Source organism: Taudactylus pleione, unplaced genomic scaffold, assembly GCF_031769625.1.
Source record: "Taudactylus pleione unplaced genomic scaffold, aTauple2 ptg000460l, whole genome shotgun sequence".
NCBI lineage: Eukaryota > Metazoa > Chordata > Amphibia > Anura > Myobatrachidae > Taudactylus > Taudactylus pleione.
Genome location: NW_028284862.1, coordinates 599,495 through 624,051, shown reverse-complemented (window position 1 = coordinate 624,051; position 24,557 = coordinate 599,495). Strand labels below are relative to the sequence as shown.

The 24,557-nt window shown below is 56.8% G+C and overlaps 1 protein-coding gene across 1 annotated transcript in view; it reads left to right on the top strand.

Moving 5' to 3' along the window:
- LOC148504696 (TBC1 domain family member 20-like) overlaps positions 1-24,557 on the top strand; it is a 380,562-nt gene that overhangs the window by 136,071 nt on the left and 219,934 nt on the right. The window contains exon 5 of the mRNA XM_088448592.1: positions 2,706-2,807. Within this exon, the coding sequence (XP_088304718.1) occupies positions 2,706-2,807 (102 nt within the window). The remainder of the gene's footprint in view (positions 1-2,705; positions 2,808-24,557) is intronic.

The following is a 24,557-nucleotide window of genomic DNA, read 5'->3' as shown; positions in this document are numbered from 1 at the left end:
TGTGCAGTGCTGTGTATACAGATAGAGGTGGTCTGTGTGCTGTGCAGTGCTGTGTGTACAGATAGGGGTAGCCTGTGTGCTGTGCTGTGTATACAGATAGAGGTGGTCTGTGTGCTGTGCAGTGCTGTGTATACAGATAGAGGTGGTCTGTGTGCTGTGCAGTGCTGTGTATACAGGTAGGGGAGGTCTGTGTGCTGTGCAGTGCTGTGTATACAGATAGAGGTGGTCAGTGTGCAGTGCTATGTATACAGATAGGGGAAGTCAGCGTGCAGTGCTGTGTATACAGATAGGGGAGGTCAGTGTGCAGTGCTGTGTATACAGATAGATTAGGTCAGTGTATAGTGCTGTGTATACAGATAGGGGAGGTCAGTGTGTAGTGCTGTGTGTACAGATAGAGGAGGTCTGTATGCTGTGCAGTGCTGTGTGTACAAATAGGGGCTGTCTGTGTGCTGTGCAGAGCTGTGTATACAAATAGAGGTGGTCTGTGTGCTGTGCAGTGCTGTGTATACAGATAGGGGAGGTCTGTGTGCTGTGCAGTGCTGTGTGTACAGATAGGGATGGTTTGTGTGCTGTGCAGTGTATACAAATAGAGGTGGTCTGTGTGCTGTGCAGTGCTGTATATACAGATAGGGGTGGTCTGTGTGCTGTGCAGTGCTGTGTGTACAGATAGGGGTGGTCTGTGTGCTGTGCAGAGCTGTGTATACAGATAGGGGTGGTCTGTGTGCTGTGCAGTGCTGTGTGTACAGATAGGGGTAGTCTGTGTACTGTGCTGTTCTGTATGTACAGATAGGGGTGGTCTGTGTGCTGTGCAGTGCTGTGTATGCAGATAGGGGTGGTCTGTGTGCTGTGCAGTGCTGTGAGTACAGATAATGGTGGTCTGTGTGCTGTGCAGTGCTGTGTATACAGATAGGGATGGTCTGTGTGCTGTGCAGTGCTGTGTATACAGATAGGGGTGGTCTGTGTGCTGTGCAGTGCTGTACATACAGATGGGGTGGTCTGTGTGCTTTGCAGTGCTGTGTATACAGATAGGGGAGGTCTGTGTGCTGTGCTGTGTGTACAGATAGGGGTGGTCTGTGTGCTGTGCAGTGCTGTGTGTACAGATAGGGGTGGTCAGTGTGCCGTGCTGTGTGTACAAATAGGGGAGGTCTGTGTGCTGTGCAGTGCTGTGTGTTCAGATAGGGGTGGTCTGTGTGCTGTGCAGTGCTGTGTATACAGATAGAGGTGGTCAGTGTGCTGTGCAGTGCTGTGTATACAGATAGAGGTGGTCTGTGTGCTGTGCTGTGTGTACAGATAGGGGTGGTCTGTGTGCTGTGCAGTGCTGTGTGTACAGATAGGGGTAGTCGGTGTGCTGTGCAGTGCTGTGTGTACAGATAGGGGTAGTCTGTGTGCTGTGCAGTGCTGTGTATACAGATAGAGGTGGTCTGTGTGCTGTGCAGTGCTGTGTATACAGATAGAGGTGGTCTGTGTGCTGTGCAGTGCTGTGTGTACAGATAGGGGAGGTCTGTGTGCAGTGCTGTGTATACAGATAGGGGTGGTCTGTGTGCTGTGCAGTGCAGTGTATACAGATAGGGGAGGTCTGTGTGCGGTGCAGTGCTGTGAGTACAGATAATGGTGGTCTGTGTGCTGTGCAGTGCTGTGTATACAGATAGGGATGGTCTGTGTGCTGTGCAGTGCTGTGTATACAGATAGGGGTGGTCTGTGTGCTGTGCAGTGCTGTACATACAGATGGGGTGGTCTTTGTGCTTTGCAGTGCTGTGTATACAGATAGGGGAGGTCTGTGTGCTGTGCTGTGTGTACAGATAGGGGTGGTCTGTGTGCTGTGCAGTGCTGTGTGTACAGATAGGGGTGGTCAGTGTGCAGTGCTGTGTGTTCAGATAGGGGTGGTCTGTGTGCTGTGCAGTGCTGTGTATACAGATAGAGGTGGTCAGTGTGCAGTGCTGTGTATACAGATAGAGGTGGTCTGTGTGCTGTGCTGTGTGTACAGATAGGGGTGGTCTGTGTGCTGTGCAGTGCTGTGTGTACAGATAGGGGTAGTCGGTGTGCTGTGCAGTGCTGTGTGTACAGATAGGGGTAGTCTGTGTGCTGTGCAGTGCTGTGTATACAGATAGAGGTGGTCTGTGTGCTGTGCAGTGCTGTGTATACAGATAGAGGTGGTCTGTGTGCTGTGCAGTGCTGTGTGTACAGATAGGGGAGGTCTGTGTGCAGTGCTGTGTATACAGATAGGGGTGGTCTGTGTGCTGTGCAGTGCAGTGTATACAGATAGGGGAGGTCTGTGTGCGGTGCAGTGCTGTGTGTACAGATAGGGGGGGGCGGTCTGTGTGCTGTGCAGTGCTGTGTATACAGATAGGGGTGGTCTGTGTGCTGTGCAGTGCTGTGTATACAGATAGGGGTGGTCTGTGTGCTGTGCAGTGCTGTGTATACAGATAGGGGAGGTCAGTGTGCAGTGCTGTGTATACAGATAGGGGAGGTCAGTGTGCAGTGCTGTGTATACAGATAGGGGAGGTCAGTGTGCTGTACTGTGTATACAGATAGGGGAGGTCAGTGTGTAGTGCTGTGTATACAGATAGTGGAGGTCAGTGTGCAGTGCTGTGTATACAGATAGGGGCAGTTGCCTGTAGAGATACATGTAACACTATATACAGGTGAATGTAGGGGCAGCTACAGCCAATTTGCTTTCTAGTGTTTATCGTCTCCTCTTTTGCCAGAGATTTCATGGACCCTACGATGGATCGGACCCGGCACATCCTGAGCTATCTGATGCCCCTCATACAGCGTGAGAGTTCTCGCCTGCACGACTTCCTGCTGAGGTGATTAGTAATGATAATTGTATGTTAGTAGCTGTTGTGTAACATGGAACGGATTCCTCTTCCTGATGTATGTGCTGGGGCTGCAGTGTGAGGATAGGGGGTGATGTGCCGCTGTATGTGCTGGTCAGACAGATGGACGCTGTATGTGCTGGGGCTGCAGTGTGAGGATAGGGGGTGATGTGCCGCTGTATGTGCTGGTCAGACAGATGGCCGCTGTATGTGCTGGGGCTGCAGTGTGAGGATAGGGGGTGATGTGCCGCTGTATGTGCTGGTCAGACAGATGGACGCTGTATGTGCTGGTCAGACAGATGGACGCTGTATGTGCTGGTCAGACAGATGGACGCTGTATGTGCTGGGGCTGCAGTGTGAGGATAGGGGGTGATGTGCCGCGGTATTGCTGGTCAGACAGATGGACGCTGTATGTGCTGGGGCTGTAGTGTGAGGATAGGGGGTGATGTGCTGCTGTATGTGCTGGTCAGACAGATGGACGCTGTATGTGCTGGGGCTGCAGTGTGAGGATAGGGGGTGATGTGCTGGTCAGACAGATGGACGCTGTATGTGCTGGGGCTGCAGTGTGAGGATAGGGGGTGATGTGCCGCTGTATGTGCTGGTCAGACAGATGGACGCTGTATGTGCTGGGGCTGCAGTGTGAGGATAGGGGGTGATGTGCCGCTGTATGTGCTGCTCAGACAGATGGACGCTGTATGTGCTGGGGCTGCAGTGTGAGGATAGGGGGTGATGTGCCGCGGTATTGCTGGTCAGACAGATGGACGCTGTATGTGCTGGGGCTGCAGTGTGCGGATAGGGGGTGATGTGCCGCGGTATTGCTGGTCAGACAGATGGACGCTGTATGTGCTGGGGCTGCAGTGTGAGGATAGGGGGTGATGTGCCGCGGTATTGCTGGTCAGACAGATGGACGCTATATGTGCTGGGGCTGCAGTGTGAGGATAGGGGGTGATGTGCCGCGGTATGTGCTGGTCAGACAGATGGACGCTGTATGTGCTGGTCAGACAGATGGACGCTGTATGTGCTGGGGCTGCAGTGTGAGTATAGGGGGTGATGTGCCGCGGTATGTGCTGGTCAGACAGATGGACGCTGTATGTGCTGGGGCTGCAGTGTGAGGATAGGGGGTGATGTGCTGGTCAGACAGATGGACGCTGTATGTGCTGGGGCTGCAGTGTGAGGATAGGGGGTGATGTGCCGCTGTATGTGCTGGTCAGACAGATGGACGCTGTATGTGCTGGGGCTGCAGTGTGAGGATAGGGGGTGATGTGCCGCTGTATGTGCTGCTCAGACAGATGGACGCTGTATGTGCTGGGGCTGCAGTGTGAGGATAGGGGGTGATGTGCCGCGGTATTGCTGGTCAGACAGATGGACGCTGTATGTGCTGGGGCTGCAGTGTGCGGATAGGGGGTGATGCGCCGCGGTATTGCTGGTCAGACAGATGGACGCTGTATGTGCTGGGGCTGCAGTGTGAGGATAGGGGGTGATGTGCCGCGGTATTGCTGGTCAGACAGATGGACGCTATATGTGCTGGGGCTGCAGTGTGAGGATAGGGGGTGATGTGCCGCGGTATGTGCTGGTCAGACAGATGGACGCTGTATGTGCTGGTCAGACAGATGGACGCTGTATGTGCTGGGGCTGCAGTGTGAGTATAGGGGGTGATGTGCCGCGGTATGTGCTGGTCAGACAGATGGACGCTGTATGTGCTGGGGCTGCAGTGTGAGGATAGGGGGTGATGTGCCGCGGTATTGCTGGTCAGACAGATGGACGCTGTATGTGCTGGGGCTGCAGTGTGAGGATAGGGGTTGATGTGCCGCTGTTTGTGCTGGTCAGACAAATGGACGCTGTATGTGCTGGTCAGACAGATGGACGCTGTATATGCTGGGGCTGCAGTGTGAGGATAGGGGGTGATGTGCCGCGGTATGTTCTGGTCAGACAGATGGACGCTGTATGTGCTGGGGCTGCAGTGTGAGGATAGGGGGTGATGTGCCACGGTATGTGCTGGTCAGACAGATGGACGCTGTGTGTGCTGGGGCTGCAGTGTGAGGATAGGGGGTGATATGCCGCTGTATGTGCTGGTCAGACAGATGGACGCGTATGTGCTGGGGCTGCAGTGTGAGGATAGGGGGTGATGTGCCGCTGTATGTGCTGGTCAGACAGATGGACGCTGTATGTGCTGGGGCTGCAGTGTGAAGATAGGGGGTGATGTGCCGCGGTATTGCTGGTCAGACAGATGGACGCTGTATGTGCTGGGGCTGCAGTGTGAGGATAGGGGGTGATGTGCCGCGGTATTGGCTGCAGTGTGAGGATAGGGGGTGATGTGCCGCTGTATGTGCTGGTCAGACAGATGGACACTGTATGTGCTGGAGCTGCAGTGTGAGGATAGGGGGTGATGTACCGCGGTATTGCTGGTCAGCAGATGGACGCTGTATGTGCTGGGGCTGCAGTGTGAGGATAGGGGGTGATGTGCCGCAGTATTGCTGGTCAGACAGATGGACGCTGTATGTGCTGGTCAGACAGATGGACGCTGTATGTGCTGGGGCTGTAGTGTGAGGATAGGGGGTGATGTGCCGCTGTATGTGCTGGTCAGACAGATGGACGCTGTATGTGCTGGGGCTGCAGTGTGAGGATAGGGGGTGATGTGCCGCTGTATGTGCTGGTCAGACAGATGGACGCTGTATGTGCTGGGGCTGCAGTGTGAGGATAGGGGGTGATGTGCCGCTGTATGTGCTGGTCAGACAGATGGACGCTGTATGTGCTCGGGCTGCAGTGTGAGGATAGGGGGTGATGTGCCGCAGTATTGCTGGTCAGACAGATGGACACTGTATGTGCTGGGGCTGTAGTGTGAGGATAGGGGGTGATGTGCCGCTGTATGTGCTGGTCAGACAGATGGACGCTGTATGTGCTGGGGCTGCAGTGTGAGGATAGGGGGTGATGTGCCGCTGTATGTGCTGGTCAGACAGATGGACGCTGTATGTGCTGGGGCTGCAGTGTGAGGATAGGGGGTGATGTGCCGCTGTATGTGCTGGTCAGACTGATGGACGCTGTATGTGCTCGGGCTGCAGTGTGTGAATAGGGGGTGATGTGCCGCTGTATGTACTGGTCAGACAGATGGACGCTGTATGTCCTGGGGCTGCAGTGTGAGGATAGGGGGTGATGTGCCGCAGTATTGCTGGTCAGACAGATGGACGCTGTATGTGCTGGGGCTGCAGTGTGAGGATAGGGGGTGATGTGCCGCGGTATGGCTGGTCAGACAGATGGACGCTGTATGTGCTGGGGCTGCAGTGTGAGGATAGGGGGTGATGTGCCGCTGTATGTGCTGGTCAGACAGATGGACGCTGTATGTGCTGGGGCTGCAGTGTGAGGATAGGGTTTGATGTGCCGCTGTATGTGCTGGTCAGACAGATGGACGCTGTATGTGCTGGGGCTGCAGTGTGAGGATAGGGGGTGATGTGCCGCTGTATGTGCTGGTCAGACAGATGGACGCTGTATGTGCTGGGGCTGCAGTGTGAGGATAGGGGGTGATGTGCCGCGGTATGTGCTGGTCAGACAGATGGACGCTGTATGTTTTGGGGCTGCAGTGTGAGGATAGGGGGTGATGTGCCGCTGTATGTGATGGTCAGACAGATGGACGCTGTATGTGCTGGGGCTGCAGTGTGAGGATAGGGGTGATGTGCCGCGGTATTGCTGGTCAGACAGATGGACGCTGTATGTGCTGGGGCTGCAGTGTGAGGATAGGGGGTGATGTGCCGCAGTATTGCTGGTCAGACAGATGGACGCTGTATGTGCTGGGGCTGCAGTGTGAGGATAGGGGGTGATGTGCCGCAGTATTGCTGGTCAGACAGATGGACGCTGTATGTGTTGGTCAGACAGATGGACGCTGTATGTGCTGGGGCTGTAGTGTGAGGATAGGGGGTGATGTGCCGCTGTATGTGCTGGTCAGACAGATGGACGCTGTATGTGCTGGGGCTGCAGTGTGAGGATAGGGTGTGATGTGCCGCTGTATGTGCTGGTCAGACAGATGGACGCTGTATGTGCTGGGGCTGCAGTGTGAGGATAGGGGGTGATGTGCCGCTGTATGTGCTGGTAAGACAGATGGACGCTGTATGTGCTGGGGCTGCAGTGTGAGGATAGGGGGTGATGTGCCGCGGTATGTGCTGGTCAGACAGATGGACGCTGTATGTGTTGGGGCTGCAGTGTGAGGATAGGGGGTGATGTGCCGCAGTATTACTGGTCAGACAGATGGACGTTGTATGTGCTTGTCAGACAGATGGACTCTGTATGTGCTGGGGCTGTAGTGTGAGGATAGGGGGTGATGTGCCGCTGTATGTGCTGGTCAGACAGATGGACGCTGTACGTGCTGGGGCTGCAGTGTGAGGATAGGGGGTGATGTGCCGCTGTATGTGCTGGTCAGACAGATGGACGTTGTATATGCTGGGGCTGCAGTGTGAGGATAGGGGGTGTTGTGCCGCTGTATGTGCTGGTCAGACAGATGGACGCTGTATGTGCTGGGGCTGCAGTGTGAGGATAGGGGGGTGATGTGCCGCTGTATGTGCTGGTCAGACAGATGGACGCTGTATGTGCTGGGGCTGCAGTGTGAGGATAGGGGGTGATGTGCCGCGGTATGGCTGGTCAGACAGATGGACGCTGTATGTGCGGGGGCTGCAGTGTGAGGATAGGGGGTGATGTGCTGGTCAGACAGATGGACGCTGTATGTGCTGGGGCTGCAGTGTGAGGATAGGGGGTGATGTGTCGCGGTGTGTACTGGTCAGACAGATGGATGCTGTATGTGCTGGGGCTGCAGTGTGAGGATAGGGGGTGATGTGCCGCTGTATGTGCTGGTCAGACAGATGGACGCTGTATGTGCTGGGGCTGCAGTGTGAGGATAGGGGGTGATGTGCCGCGGTATTGCTGGTCAGACAGATGGACGTTGTATGTGCTGGAGCTGCAGTGTGAGGATAGGGGGTGATGTGCCGCGGTATTGCTGGTCAGACAGATGGACTCTGTATGTGCTGTGGCTGCAGTGTGAGGATAGGGGGTGATGTGCCGCGGTATGGCTGGTTAGACAGATGGACGCTGTATGTGCTGGGGCTGCAGTGTGAGGATAGGGGGTGATGTGCCGCGGTATGGCTGGTCAGACAGATGGACGCTGTATGTGCTGGTCAGACAGATGGACGTTGTATGTGCTTGGGCTGCAGTGTGAGGATAGGGGGTGATGTGTCGCGGTATTGCTGGTCAGACAGATGGACGCTGTATGTGCTGGGGCTGCAGTGTGAGGATAGGGTGTGATGTGCCGCTGTATGTGCTGGTCAGACAGATGGACGCTGTATGTGTTGGGGCTGCAGTGTGAGGATAGGGGGTGATGTGCCGCAGTATTACTGGTCAGACAGATGGACGTTGTATGTGCTTGTCAGACAGATGGACGCTGTATGTGCTGGGGCTGTAGTGTGAGGATAGGGGGTGATGTGCCGCTGTATGTGCTGGTCAGACCGATGGACGCTGTACGTGCTGGGGCTGCAGTGTGAGGATAGGGGGTGATGTGCCGCGGTATTGCTGGTCAGACAGATGGACGTTGTATGTGCTGGGGCTGCTGTGTGAGGATAGGGGGTGTTGTGCCGCTGTATGTGCTGGTCAGACAGATGGACGCTGTATGTGCTGGGGCTGCAGTGTGAGGATAGGGGGGTGATGTGCCGCTGTATGTGCTGGTCAGACAGATGGACGCTGTATGTGCTGGGGCTGCAGTGTGAGGATAGGGGGTGATGTGCCGCGGTATGGCTGGTCAGACAGATGGACGCTGTATGTGCTGGGGCTGCAGTGTGAGGATAGGGGGTGATGTGCTGGTCAGACAGATGGACGCTGTATGTGCTGGGGCTGCAGTGTGAGGATAGGGGGTGAAGTGTCGCGGTGTGTACTGGTCAGACAGATGGATGCTGTATGTGCTGGGGCTGCAGTGTGAGGATAGGGGGTGATGTGCCGCTGTATGTGCTGGTCAGACAGATGGACGCTGTATGTGCTGGGGCTGCAGTGTGAGGATAGGGGGTGTTGTGCCGCGGTATTGCTGGTCAGACAGATGGACGCTGTATGTGCTGGGGCTGCAGTGTGAGGATAGGGGGTGATGTGCCGCGGTATTGCTGGTCAGACAGATGGACTCTGTATGTGCTGTGGCTGCAGTGTGAGGATAGGGGGTGATGTGCCGCGGTATGGCTGGTTAGACAGATGGACGCTGTATGTGCTGGGGCTGCAGTGTGAGGATAGGGTGTGATGTGCCGCTGTATGTGCTGGTCAGACAAATGGACGCTGTATGTGCTGGTCAGACAGATGGACGCTGTATGTGCTGGGGCTGCAGTGTGAGGATAGGGGGTGATGTGCCGCGGTATGGATGGTCAGACAGATGGACGCTGTATGTGCTGGGGCTGCAGTGTGAGAATAGGGGGTGATGTGCCGCGGTATGGCTGGTCAGACAGATGGACGCTGTATGTGCTGGGGCTGCAGTGTGAGGATAGGGGGTGATGTGCCGCGGTATTGCTGGTCAGACAGATGGACGCTGTATGTGCTGGGGCTGCAGTGTGAGGATAGGGGGTGATGTGTCGCGGTATTGCTGGTCAGACAGATGGACGCTGTATGTGCTGGGGCTGCAGTGTGAGGATAGGGGGTGATGTTCCGCGGTATGGCTGGTTAGACAGATGGACGCTGTATGTGCTGGGGCTGCAGTGTGAGGATAGGGGGTGATGTGCCGCGGTATTCCTGGTCAGACAGATGGACGCTGTATGTGCTGGGGCTGCAGTGTGAGGATTGGGGGTGATGTGCTGCGGTATGGCTGGTCAGACAGATGGACGCTGTATGTGCTGGTCAGACAGATGGACGTTGTATGTGCTGGGGCTGCAGTGTGAGGATATGGGGTGATGTGCCGCGGTATTGCTGGTCAGACAGATGGACGCTGTATGTGCTGGGGCTGCAGTGTGAGGATAGGGGGTGATGTGCCGCTGTATGTACTGGTCAGACAGATGGACGCTGTATGTGCTGGTCAGACAGATGGACGCTGTATGTGCTGGGGCTGCAGTGTGAGGATAGGGGGTGATGTGCCGCGGTAAGTGCTGGTCAGACAGATGGACGCTGTATGTGCTGGGGCTGCAGTGTGAGGATAGGGGGTGATGTGCCGCGGTATTGCTTGTCAGACAGATGGACGCTGTATGTGCTGGGGCTGCAGTGTGAGGATAGGGGGTGATGTGCCGCGGTATTGCTGGTCAGACAGATGGACGCTGTATGTGCTGTGGCTGCAGTGTGAGGATAGGGGGTGATGTGCCGCGGTATGGCTGGTCAGACAGATGGACGCTGTATGTGCTGGTCAGATAGATGGACGTTGTATGTGCTTGGGCTGCAGTGTGAGGATAGGGGGTGATGTGCCGCGGTATTGCTGGTCAGACAGATGGACGCTGTATGTGCTGGGGCTGCAGTGTGAGGATAGGGGGTGATGTGCCACTGTATGTGCTGGTCAGACAGATGGACGCTGTATGTGCTGGTCAGACAGATGGACGCTGTATGTGCTGGGGCTGCAGTGTGAGGATAGGGGGTGATGTGCCGCTGTATATACTGGTCAGACAGATGGACGCTGTATGTGCTGGGGCTGCAGTGTGAGGATAGGGGGTGATGTGCCGCTGTGTGTGCTGGTCAGACAGATGGACGCTGTATGTGCTGGGGCTGCAGTGTGAGGATAGGGGGTGATGTGCCGCTGTGTGTGCTGGTCAGACAGATGGACGCTGTATGTGCTGGTCAGACAGATGGACGCTGTATGTGCTGGTCAGACAGATGGACGTTGTATGTGCTGGGGCTGCAGTGTGAGGATAGGGGGTGATGTGCCGCGGTATGGCTGGTCAGACAGATGGACGCTGTATGTGCTGGTCAGACAGATGGACTCTGTATGTGCTGGGGCTGCAGTGTGAGGATAGGGGGTGATGTGCCGCTGTAAGTGCTGGTCAGACAGATGGACGCTGTATGTGCTGGGGCTGCAGTGTGAGGATAGGGGGTGATGTGCCGCGGTATTGCTGGTCAGACAGATGGACGCTGTGTGTGCTGGGGCTGCAGTGTGAGGATAGGGGGTGATGTGCCGCGGTATTACTGGTCAGACAGATGGACGCTGTGTGTGCTGGGGCTTCAGTGTGAGGATAGGGGGTGATGTGCCGCTGTATGTGCTGGTCAGACAGATGGACGCTGTATGTGCTGGGGCTGCAGTGTGAGGATAGGGGGTGATGTGCCGCGGTATTGCTGGTCAGACAGATGGACGCTGTATGTGCTGGGGCTGCAGTGTGAGGATAGGGGGTGATGTTCCGCGGTATGGCTGGTTAGACAGATGGACGCTGTATGTGCTGGGGCTGCAGTGTGAGGATAGGGGGTGATGTGCCGCGGTATTCCTGGTCAGACAGATGGACGCTGTATGTGCTGGGGCTGCAGTGTGAGGATTGGGGGTGATGTGCTGCGGTATGGCTGGTCAGACAGATGGACGCTGTATGTGCTGGTCAGACAGATGGACGTTGTATGTGCTGGGGCTGCAGTGTGAGGATATGGGGTGATGTGCCGCGGTATTGCTGGTCAGACAGATGGACGCTGTATGTGCTGGGGCTGCAGTGTGAGGATAGGGGGTGATGTGCCGCTGTATGTACTGGTCAGACAGATGGACGCTGTATGTGCTGGTCAGACAGATGGACGCTGTATGTGCTGGGGCTGCAGTGTGAGGATAGGGGGTGATGTGCCGCGGTAAGTGCTGGTCAGACAGATGGACGCTGTATGTGCTGGGGCTGCAGTGTGAGGATAGGGGGTGATGTGCCGCGGTATTGCTTGTCAGACAGATGGACGCTGTATGTGCTGGGGCTGCAGTGTGAGGATAGGGGGTGATGTGCCGCGGTATTGCTGGTCAGACAGATGGACGCTGTATGTGCTGTGGCTGCAGTGTGAGGATAGGGGGTGATGTGCCGCGGTATGGCTGGTCAGACAGATGGACGCTGTATGTGCTGGTCAGATAGATGGACGTTGTATGTGCTTGGGCTGCAGTGTGAGGATAGGGGGTGATGTGCCGCGGTATTGCTGGTCAGACAGATGGACGCTGTATGTGCTGGGGCTGCAGTGTGAGGATAGGGGGTGATGTGCCACTGTATGTGCTGGTCAGACAGATGGACGCTGTATGTGCTGGTCAGACAGATGGACGCTGTATGTGCTGGGGCTGCAGTGTGAGGATAGGGGGTGATGTGCCGCGGTATGGCTGGTCAGACAGATGGACGCTGTTTGTGCTGGGGCTGCAGTGTGAGAATAGGGGGTGATGTGCCGCGGTATGGCTGGTCAGACAGATGGACGCTGTATGTGCTGGTCAGACAGATGGACGCTGTATTTGCTGGGGCTGCAGTGTGAGGATAGGGGGTGATGTGCCGCTGTATATACTGGTCAGACAGATGGACGCTGTATGTGCTGGGGCTGCAGTGTGAGGATAGGGGGTGATGTGCCGCTGTGTGTGCTGGTCAGACAGATGGACGCTGTATGTGCTGGGGCTGCAGTGTGAGGATAGGGGGTGATGTGCCGCTGTGTGTGCTGGTCAGACAGATGGACGCTGTATGTGCTGGTCAGACAGATGGACGCTGTATGTGCTGGTCAGACAGATGGACGTTGTATGTGCTGGGGCTGCAGTGTGAGGATAGGGGGTGATGTGCCGCGGTATGGCTGGTCAGACAGATGGACGCTGTATGTGCTGGTCAGACAGATGGACGCTGTATGTGCTGGGGCTGCAGTGTGAGGATAGGGGGTGATGTGCCGCTGTATGTGCTGGTCAGACAGATGGACGCTGTATGTGCTGGGGCTGCAGTGTGAGGATAGGGGGTGATGTGCCGCGGTATTGCTGGTCAGACAGATGGACGCTGTGTGTGCTGGGGCTGCAGTGTGAGGATAGGGGGTGATGTGCCGCGGTATTACTGGTCAGACAGATGGACGCTGTGTGTGCTGGGGCTTCAGTGTGAGGATAGGGGGTGATGTGCCGCTGTATGTGCTGGTCAGACAGATGGACGCTGTATGTGCTGGGGCTGCAGTGTGAGGATAGGGGGTGATGTGCCGCGGTATTGCTGGTCAGACAGATGGACGCTGTATGTGCTGGTCAGACAGATGGACGCTGTATGTGCTGGAGCTGCAGTGTGAGGATAGGGGGTGATGTGCCGCTGTATGTGCTGGTCAGACAGATGGACGCTGTATTGCTGGTCAGACAGATGGACGCTGTATGTGCTGGGGCTGCAGTGTGAGGATAGGGGGTGATGTGCCGCGGTATTGCTGGTCAGACAGATGGACGCTGTATGTGCTGGTCAGACAGATGGACGCTGTATGTGCTGGTCAGACAGATGGACGCTGTATGTGCTGGTCAGACAGATGGATACTGTATGTGCCGGGGCTGCAGTGTGAGGATAGGGGGTGATGTGCCGCTGTATGTGCTGGTCAGACAGATGGACGCTGTATGTGCTGTGGCTGTAGTGTGAGGATAGGGGGTGATGTGCCGCGGTATGGCTGGTCAGACAGATGGACGCTGTATGTGCTGGGGCTGCAGTGTGAGGATAGGGGGTGATGTGCCGCGGTATTGCTGGTCAGACAGATGGACGCTGTATGTGCTGGGGCTGCAGTGTGAGGATAGGGGTGATGTGCCGCTGTATGTGCTGGTCAGACAGATGGACGCTGTATGTGCTGGGGCTGCAGTGTGAGGATAGGGGGTGATGTGCCGCTGTATGTGCTGGTCAGACAGATGGACGCTGTATGTGCTGGGGCTGCAGTGTGAGGATAGGCGGTGATGTGCCGCGGTATTGCTGGTCAGACAGATGGACGCTGTGTGTGCTGGGGCTGCAGTATGAGGATAGGGGGTGATGTGCCGCGGTATTACTGGTCAGACAGATGGACGCTGTGTGTGCTGGGGCTTCAGTGTGAGGATAGGGGGTGATGTGCCGCTGTATGTGCTGGTCAGACAAATGGACGCTGTATGTGCTGGGGCTGCAGTGTGAGGATAGGGGGTGATGTGCCGCGGTATTGCTGGTCAGACAGATGGACGCTGTATGTGCTGGGGCTGCAGTGTGAGGATAGGGGGTGATGTGCCGCGGTATTGCTGGTCAGACAGATGGACGCTGTATGTGCTGGTCAGACAGATGGACGCTGTATGTGCTGGGGCTGCAGTGTGAGGATAGGGGGTGATGTGCCGCTGTATGTGCTGGTCAGACAGATGGACGCTGTATTGCTGGTCAGACAGATGGACGCTGTATGTGCTGGGGCTGCAGTGTGAGGATAGGGGGTGATGTGCCGCGGTATTGCTGGTCAGACAGATGGACGCTGAATGTGCTGGTCAGACAGATGGACGCTGTATGTGCTGGTCAGACAGATGGACGCTGTATGTGCTGGTCAGACAGATGGACGCTGTATGTGCTGGGGCTGCAGTGTGAGGATAGGGGGTGATGTGCCGCGGTATGTGCTGGTCAGACAGATGGACGCTGTATGTGCTTGGGCTGCAGTGTGAGGATAGGGGGTGATGTGCCGCGGTATGGCTGGTTAGACAGATGGACGCTGTATGTGCTGGGGCTGCAGTGTGAGGATAGGGGGTGATGTGCCGCGGTATTGCTGGTCAGACAGATGGACGCTGTATGTGCTGTGGCTGCAGTGTGAGGATAGGGGGTGATGTGCCGCGGTATGGCTGGTGAGACAGGTGGACGCTGTATGTGCTGGTCAGACAGATGGACGTTGTATGTGCTGGGGCTTCAGTGTGAGGATAGGGGGTGATGTGCCGCGGTATTGCTGGTCAGACAGATGGACGCTGTATGTGCTGGGGCTGCAGTGTGAGGATAGGGGGTGATGTGCCGCTGTGTGTGCTGGTCAGACAGATGGACGCTGTATGTGCTGGTCAGACAGATGGACGATGTATGTGCTGGTCAAGCAGATGGACGTTGTATGTGCTGGGGCTGCAGTGTGAGGATAGGGGGTGATGTGCCGCGGTATGGCTGGTCAGACAGATGGACGCTGTATGTGCTGGTCAGACAGATGGACGCTGTATGTGCTGGGGCTGCAGTGTGAGGATAGGGGGTGATGTGCCGCTGTATGTGCTGGTCAGACAGATGGACGCTGTATGTGCTGGGGCTGCAGTGTGAGGATAGGGGGTGATGTGCCGCGGTATTGCTGGTCAGACAGATGGACGCTGTGTGTGCTGGGGCTGCAGTGTGAGGATAGTGGGTGATGTGCCGCGGTATTACTGGTCAGACAGATGGACGCTGTGTGTGCTGGGGCTTCAGTGTGAGGATAGGGGGTGATGTGCCGCTGTATGTACTGGTCAGACAGATGGACGCTGTATGTGCTGGGGCTGCAGTGTGAGGATAGGGGGTGATGTGCCGCGGTATTGCTGGTCAGACAGATGGATGCTGTATGTGCTGGTCAGACAGATGGACACTGTATGTGCTGGGGCTGCAGTGTGAGGATAGGGGGTGATGTGCCGCTGTATGTGCTGGTCTGACAGATGGACGCTGTATGTGCTGGGGCTGCAGTGTGAGGATAGGGGGTGATGCGCCGCTGTATGTACTGGTCAGACAGATGGACGCTGTATGTGCTGGTCAGACAGATGGACGCTGTATGTGCTGGGGCTGCAGTGTGAGGATAGGGGGTGATGTGCCGCGGTATGTGCTGGTCAGACAGATGGACGCTGTATGTGCTGGGGCTGCAGTGTGAGGATAGGGGGTGATGTGCCGCGGTATTGCTGGTCAGTCAGATGGACGCTGTATGTGCTGGGGCTGCAGTGTGAGGATAGGGGGTGATGTGCCGTGGTATGGCTGGTCAGACAGATGGACGCTGTATGTGCTGGGGCTGCAGTGTGAGGATAGGGGGTGATGTGCCGCGGTATTGCTGGTCAGACAGATGGACGCTGTATGTGCTGGGGCTGCAGTGTGAGGATAGGGGGTGATGTGCCGCGGTATGGCTGGTCAGACAGATGGACGCTGTATGTGCTGGTCAGACAGATGGACGTTGTATGTGCTGGGGCTGCAGTGTGAGGATAGGGGGTGATGTGCCGCGGTATTGCTGGTCAGACAGATGGACGCTGTATGTGCTGGGGCTGCAGTGTGAGGATAGGGTGTGATGTGCCGCTGTATGTGCTGGTCAGACAAATGGACGCTGTATGTGCTGGTCAGACAGATGGACGCTGTATGTGCTGGGGCTGCAGTGTGAGGATAGGGGGTGATGTGCCGCGGTATGGCTGGTCAGACAGATGGACGCTGTATGTGCTGGGGCTGCAGTGTGAGAATAGGGGGTGATGTGCCGCGGTATGGCTGGTCAGACAGATGGACGCTGTATGTGCTGGTCAGACAGATGGACGCTGTATGTGCTTGGGCTGCAGTGTGAGGATAGGGGGTGATCTGCCGCTGTATGTACTGGTCAGACAGATGGACGCTGTATGTGCTGGGGCTGCAGTGTGAGGATAGGGGGTGATGTGCCGCTGTATGTGCTGGTCAGACAGATGGACGCTGTATGTGCTGGGGCTGCAGTGTGAGGATAGGGGGTGATGTGCCGCTGTATGTGCTGGTCAGACAGATGGACGCTGTATGTGCTGGTCAGACAGATGGACGCTGTATGTGCTGGTCAGACAGATGGACGTTGTATGTGCTGGGGCTGCAGTGTGAGGATAGGGGGTGATGTGCCGCGGTATGTGCTGGTCAGACAGATGGACGCTGTATGTGCTGGTCAGACAGATGGACGCTGTATGTGCTGGTCAGACAGATGGACGTTGTATGTGCTGTGGCTGCAGTGTGAGGATAGGGGGTGATGTGCCGCGGTATGGCTGGTCAGACAGATGGACGCTGTATGTGCTGGGGCTGCAGTGTGAGGATAGGGGGTGATGTGCCGCGGTATTGCTGGTCAGACAGATGGATGCTGTATGTGCTGGGGCTGCAGTGTGAGGATAGGGGGTGATGTGCTGCGGTATGTGCTGGTCAGACAGATGGACGCTGTATGTGCTGGGGCTGCAGTGTGAGGATAGGGGGTGATGTGTCGCGGTATTTACTGGTCAGACAGATGGAAGCTGTATGTGCTGGGGCTGCAGTGTGAGGATAGGGGGTGATGTCCCGCGGTATGTGCTGGTCATACAGATGGACGCTGTATGTGCTGGGGCTGCAGTGTGAGGATAGGGGGTGATGTGCCGCTGTATGTGCTGGTCAGACAGATGGACGCTGTATGTGCTGTGGCTGTAGTGTGAGGATAGGGGGTGATGTGCCGCGGTATGCCTGGTCAGACAGATGGACGCTGTATGTGCTGGGGCTGCAGTGTGAGGATAGGGGGTGATGTGCCGCGGTATTGCTGGTCAGACAGATGGACGCTGTATGTGCTGGGGCTGCAGTGTGAGGATAGGGTTGATGTGCCGCTGTATGTGCTGGTCAGACAGATGGACGCTGTATGTGTTGGGGCTGCAGTGTGAGGATAGGGGGTGATGTGCCGCTGTATGTGCTGGTCAGACAGATGGACGCTGTATGTGCTGGGGCTGCAGTGTGAGGATAGGGGGTGATGTGCCGCGGTATTGCTGGTCAGACAGATGGACGCTGTGTGTGCTGGGGCTGCAGTGTGAGGATAGGGGGTGATGTGCCGCGGTATTGCTGGTCAGACAGATGGACGCTGTGTGTGCTGGGGCTGCAGTGTGAGGATAGGGGGTGATGTGCCGTGGTATTGCTGGTCAGACAGAAGGACGCTGTATGTGCTGGTCAGACAGATGGACGCTGTATGTGCTGGGGCTGCAGTGTGAGGATAGGGGGTGATGTGCCGCTGTATGTGCTGGTCAGACAGATGGACGCTGTATTGCTGGTCAGACTGATGGACGCTGTATGTGCTGGGGCTGCAGTTTGAGGATAGGGGGTGATGTGCCGCGGTATTGCTGGTCAGACAGATGGACGCTGTATGTGCTGGTCAGACAGATGGACGCTGTATGTGCTGGTCAGACAGATGGACGCTGTGTGTGCTGGGGCTTCAGTGTGAGGATAGGGGGTGATGTGCCGCGGTATTGCTGGTCAGACAGATGGACGCTGTATGTGCTGGGGCTGCAGTGTGAGGATAGGGGGTGATGTGCCGCTGTATGTGCTGGTCAGACAGATGGACGCTGTATGTGCTGGTCAGACAGATGGACTCTGTATATGCTGGGGCTGCAGTGTGAGGATAGGGGGTGATGTGCCGCGGTATGGCTGGTCAGACAGATGGACGCTGTATGTGCTGGGGCTGCAGTGTGAGAATAGGGGGTGATGTGCCGCGGTATGGCTGGTCAGACAGATGGACGCTGTATGTGATGGTCAGACAGATGGACGCTGTATGTGCTGGGGCTGCAGTGTGAGGATAGGGGGTGATGTGCCGCTGTATGTACTGGTCAGACAGATGGACGCTGTATGTGCTGGGGCTGCAGTGTGAGGATAGGGGGTGATGTGCCGCTGTATGTGCTGGTCAGACAGATGGACGCTGTATGTGCTGGGGCTGCAGTGTGAGGATAGGGGGTGATGTGCCGCTGTGTGTGCTGGTCAGACAGATGGACGCTGTATGTGCTGGTCAGACAGATGGACGCTGTATGTGCTGGTCAGACAGATGGACGTTGTATGTGCTGGGGCTGCAGTGTGAGGATAGGGGGTGATGTGCCGCGGTATGGCTGGTCAGACAGATGGACGCTGTATGTGCTGGTCAGACAGATGGACGCTGTATGTGCTGGGGCTGCAGTGTGAGGATAGGGTGTGATGTGCCGCGGTATGGCTGGTCAGACAGATGGACGCTGCATGTGCTGGGGCTGCAGTGTGAGGATAGGGGGTGATGTGCCGCGGTATTGCTGGTCAGACAGATTTACGCTGTATGTGCTGGGGCTGCAGTGTGAGGACAGGGGGTGATGTGCTGCGGTATGTGCTGGTCAGACAGATGGACGCTGTATGTGCTGGGGCTGCAGTGTGAGGATAGGGGGTGATGTGTCGCGGTATGTACTGGTCAGACAGATGGACGCTGTGTGTGCTGGGGCTGCAGTGTGAGGATAGGAGGTGATGTGCCGCGGTATGTGCTGGTCAGACAGATGGACGTTGTATGTGCTGGGGCTGCAGTGTGAGGATAGGGGGTGATGTGCCGCGGTATGTGCTGGTCAGACAGATGGACGCTGTATGTGCTGTGGCTGTAGTGTGAGGATAGGGGGTGATGTGCCGCGGTATGGATGGTCAGACAGATGGACGCTGTATGTGCTGGGGCTGCAGTGTGAGGATAGGGTGTGATGTGCCGCGGTATTGCTGGTCAGACAGATGGACGCTGTAGGTGCTGGGGCTGCAGTGTGAGGATAGGGGTGATGTGCCGCTGTATGTGCTGGTCAGACAGATGGACGCTGTATGTGCTGGGGCTGCAGTGTGAGGATAGGGGGTGATGTGCCGCTGTATGTGCTGGTCAGACAGATGGACGCTGTATGTGCTGGGGCTGCAGTGTGAGGATAGGGGGTGATGTGCCGCGGTATTGCTGGTCAGACAGATGGACGCTGTGTGTGCTGGGGCTGCAGTGTGAGGATAGGGGGTGATGTGCCGTGGTATTACTGGTCAGACAGATGGACGCTGTGTGTGCTGGGGCTTCAGTGTGAGGATAGGGGGTGATGTGCCGCTGTATGTGCTGGTCAGACAGATGGACGCTGTATGTGCTGGGGCTGCAGTGTGAGGATAGGGGGTGATGTGCCGCGGTATTGCTGGTCAGACAGATGGACGCTGTATGTGCTGGTCAGACAGATGGACGCTGTATGTGCTGGGGCTGCAGTGTGAGGATAGGGGGTGATGTGCCGCTGTATGTGCTGGTCAGACAGATGGACGCTGTATTGCTGGTCAGACAGATGGACGCTGTATGTGCTGGGGCTGCAGTGTGAGGATAGGGGGTGATGTGCCGCGGTATTGCTGGTCAGACAGATGGACGCTGTATGTGCTGGTCAGACAGATGGACGCTGTATGTGCTGGTCAGACAGATGGACGCTGTATGTGCTGGTCAGACAGATGGACGCTGTATGTGCTGGGGCTGTAGTGTGAGGATAGGGGGTGATGTGCCGCGGTATTGCTGGTCAGACAGATGGACGCTGTATGTGCTGGGGCTGCAGTGTGAGGATAGGGGTGATGTGCCGCTGTATGTGCTGGTCAGACAGATGGACGCTGTATGTGCTGGGGCTGCAGTGTGAGGATAGGGGGTGATGTGCCGCTGTATGTGCTGGTCAGACAGATGGACGCTGTATGTGCTGGGGCTGCAGTGTGAGGATAGGGGGTGATGTGCCGCGGTATTGCTGGTCAGACAGATGGACGCTGTGTGTGCTGGGGCTGCAGTGTGTGGATAGGGGGTGATGTGCCGCGGTATTACTGGTCAGACAGATGGACGCTGTGTGTGCTGGGGCTTCAGTGTGAGGATAGGGGGTGATGTGCCGCTGTATGTGCTGGTCAGACAGATGGACGCTGTATGTGCTGGGGCTGCAGTGTGAGGATAGGGGGTGATGTGCCGCGGTATTGCTGGTCAGACAGATGGACGCTGTATGTGCTGGGGCTGCAGTGTGATGATAGGGGGTGATGTGCCGCAGTATTGCTGGTCAGACAGATGGACGCTGTATGTGCTGGTCAGACAGATGGACGCTGTATGTGCTGGGGCTGCAGTGTGAGGATAGGGGGTGATGTGCCGCTGTATGTGCTGGTCAGACAGATGGACGCTGTATTGCTTGTCAGACAGATGGACGCTGTATGTGCTGGGGCTGCAGTGTGAGGATAGGGGGTGATGTGCCGCGGTATTGCTGGTCAGACAGATGGACGCTGTATGTGCTGGTCAGACAGATGTACGCTGTATGTGCTGGTCAGACAGATGGACGCTGTATGTGCTGGTCAGACAGATGGACGCTGTATGTGCTGGGGCTGCAGTGTGAGGATAGGGGGTGATGTGCCGCGGTATGTGCTGGTCAGACAGATGGACGCTGTATGTGCTGGGGCTGCAGTGTGAGGATAGGGGGTGATGTGCCGCTGTATGGCTGGTTACACAGATGGACGCTGTATGTGCTGGGGCTGCAGTGTGAGGATAGGGGGTGATGTGCCGCGGTATTGCTGGTCAGACAGATGGACGCTGTATGTGCTGGGGCTGCATTGTGAGGATAGGGGGTGATGAGCCGCGGTATGGCTGGTGAGACAGGTGGACGCTGTATGTGCTGGTCAGACAGATGGACGCTGTATGTGCTGGGGCTGCAGTGTGAGGATAGGGGGTGATGTGCCGCGGTATGTGCTGGTCAGACAGATGGACGCTGTATGTGCTGGTCAGACAGATGGACGCTGTATGTGCTGGTCAGACAGATGGACGCTGTATGTGCTGGTCAGACAGATGGACGTTGTATGTGCTGGGGCTGCAGTGGATAGGGGGTGATGTGCCGCGGTATTGCTGGTCAGACAGATGGACGCTGTATGTGCTGGGGCTGCAGTGTGAGGATAGGGTGTGATGTGCCGCTGTATGTGCTGGTCAGACAGATGGACGCTGTATGTGCTGGTCAGACAGATGGACGCTGTATGTGCTGGGGCTGCAGTGTGAGGATAGGGGGTGATGTGCCGCGGTGTGGCTGGTCAGACAGATGGACGCTGTATGTGCTGGGGCTGCAGTGTGAGAATAGGTGGTGATGTGCCGCGGTATGGCTGGTCAGACAGATGGACGCTGTATGTGCTGGTCAGACAGATGGACGCTGTATGTGCTGGGGCTGCAGTGTGAGGATAGGGGGTGATGTGCCGCGGTATGGCTGGTTAGACAGATGGACGCTGTATGTGCTGGGGCTGCAGTGTGAGGATAAGGGGTGATGTGCCGCGGTATTGCTGGTCAGACAGATGGACGCTGTATGTGCTGGGGCTGCATTGTGAGGATAGGGGGTGATGTGCCGCGGTATGGCTGGTGAGACAGGTGGACGCTGTATGTGCTGGTCAGACAGATGGACGTTGTATGTGCTGGGGCTGCAGTGTGAGGATAGGGGGTGATGTGCCGCGGTATTGCTGGTCAGACAGATGGACGCTGTATGTGCTGGGGCTGCAGTGTGAGGATAGGGGGTGATGCGCCGCTGTATGTACTGGTCAGACAGATGGACGCTGTATGTGCTGGTCAGACAGATGGACGCTGTATGTGCTGGGGCTGCAGTGTGAGGATAGGGGGTGATGTGCCGCGGTATGTGCTGGTCAGACAGATGGACGCTGTATGTGCTGGGGCTGCAGTGTGAGGATAGGGGGTGATGTGCCACGGTATTGCTGGTTAGACAGATGGACGCTGTATGTGCTGGGGCTGCAGTGTGAGGATAGGGGGTGATGTGCCGCGGTATGGCTGGTCAGACAGATGGACGCTGTATGTGCTGGGGCTGCAGTGTGAGGATAGGGGGTGATGTGCCGCGGTATTGCTGGTCAGACAGATGGACGCTGTATGTGCTGGGGCTGCAGTGTGAGGATAGGGGGTGATGTGCCGCGGTATGGCTGGTCAGACAGATGGACGCTGTATGTGCTGGTCAGACAGATGGACGTTGTATGTGCTGGGGCTGCAGTGTGAGGATAGGGGGTGATGTGCCGCGGTATTGCTGGTCAGACAGATGGACGCTGTATGTGCTGGGGCTGCAGTGTGAGGGTAGGGTGTGATGTGCCGCTGTATGTGCTGGTCAGACAGATGGACGCTGTATGTGCTGGTCAGACAGATGGACGCTGTATGTGCTGGGGCTGCAGTGTGAGGATAGGGGGTGATGTGCCGCGGTATGGCTGGTCAGACAGATGGACGCTGTATGTGCTGGGGCTGCAGTGTGAGGATAGGGGGTGATGTGCCGCTGTATGTGCTGGTCAGACAGATGGACGCTGTATGTGCTGTGGCTGTAGTGTGAGGATAGGGGGTGATGTGCCGCGGTATGGCTGGTCAGACAGATGGACGCTGTATGTGCTGGGGCTGCAGTGTGAGGATAGGGTGTGATGTGCCGCGGTATTGCTGGTCAGACAGATGGACGCTGTAGGTGCTGGGGCTGCAGTGTGAGGATAGGGGTGATGTGCCGCTGTATGTGCTGGTCAGACAGATGGACGCTGTATGTGCTGGGGCTGCAGTGTGAGGATAGGGGGTGATGTGCCGCTGTATGTGCTGGTCAGACAGATGGACGCTGTATGTGCTGGGGCTGCAGTGTGAGGATAGGGGGTGATGTGCCGCTGTATGTGCTGGTCAGACAGATGGACGCTGTATGTGCTGGGGCTGCAGTGTGAGGATAGGGGGTGATGTGCCGCGGTATTGCTGGTCAGACAGATGGACGCTGTATGTGCTGGTCAGACAGATGGACGCTGTATGTGCTGGGGCTGCAGTGTGAGGATAGGGGGTGATGTGCCGCGGTATGGCTGGTCAGACAGATGGACGCTGTATGTGCTGGGGCTGCAGTGTGAGGATAGGGGGTGATGTGCCGCGGTATTGCTGGTCAGACAGATGGACGCTGTATGTGCTGGGGCTGCAGTGTGAGGATAGGGGGTGATGTGCCGCGGTATGGCTGGTCAGACAGATGGACGCTGTATGTGCTGGTCAGACAGATGGACGTTGTATGTGCTGGGGCTGCAGTGTGAGGATAGGGGGTGATGTGCCGCTGTATGTGCTGGTCAGACAGATGGACGCTGTATGTGCTGGGGCTGCAGTGTGAGGATAGGGGGTGATGTGCCGCTGTATGTGCTGGTCAGACAGATGGACGCTGTATGTGCTGGGGCTGCAGTGTGAGGATAGGGGGTGATGTGCCGCGGTATTGCTGGTCAGACAGATGGACGCTGTATGTGCTGGTCAGACAGATGGACGCTGTATGTGCTGGGGCTGCAGTGTGAGGATAGGGGGTGATGTGCCGCGGTATTGCTGGTCAGACAGATGGACGCTGTAGGTGCTGGGGCTGCAGTGTGAGGATAGGGGTGATGTGCCGCTGTATGTGCTGGTCAGACAGATGGACGCTGTATGTGCTGTGGCTGTAGTGTGAGGATAGGGGGTGATGTGCCGCGGTATGGCTGGTCAGACAGATGGACGCTGTATGTGCTGGGGCTGCAGTGTGAGGATAGGGTGTGATGTGCCGCGGTATTGCTGGTCAGACAGATGGACGCTGTAGGTGCTGGGGCTGCAGTGTGAGGATAGGGGTGATGTGCCGCTGTATGTGCTGGTCAGACAGATGGACGCTGTATGTGCTGGGGCTGTAGTGTGAGGATAGGGGGTGATGTGCCGCTGTATGTGCTGGTCAGACAGATGGACGCTGTATGTGCTGGGGCTGCAGTGTGAGGATAGGGGGTGATGTGCCGCTGTATGTGCTGGTCAGACAGATGGACGCTGTATGTGCTGGGGCTGCAGTGTGAGGATAGGGGGTGATGTGCCGCGGTATTGCTGGTCAGACAGATGGACGCTGTATGTGCTGGTCAGACAGATGGACGCTGTATGTGCTGGGGCTGCAGTGTGAGGATAGGGGGTGATGTGCCGCGGTATGTGCTGGTCAGACAGATGGACGCTGTATGTGCTGGGGCTGCAGTTTGAGGATAGGGGGTGATGTGCCACGGTATTGCTGGTTAGACAGATGGACGCTGTATGTGCTGGGGCTGCAGTGTGAGGATAGGGGGTGATGTGCCGCGGTATGGCTGGTCAGACAGATGGACGCTGTATGTGCTGGGGCTGCAGTGTGAGGATAGGGGGTGATGTGCCGCGGTATTGCTGGTCAGACAGATGGACGCTGTATGTGCTGGGGCT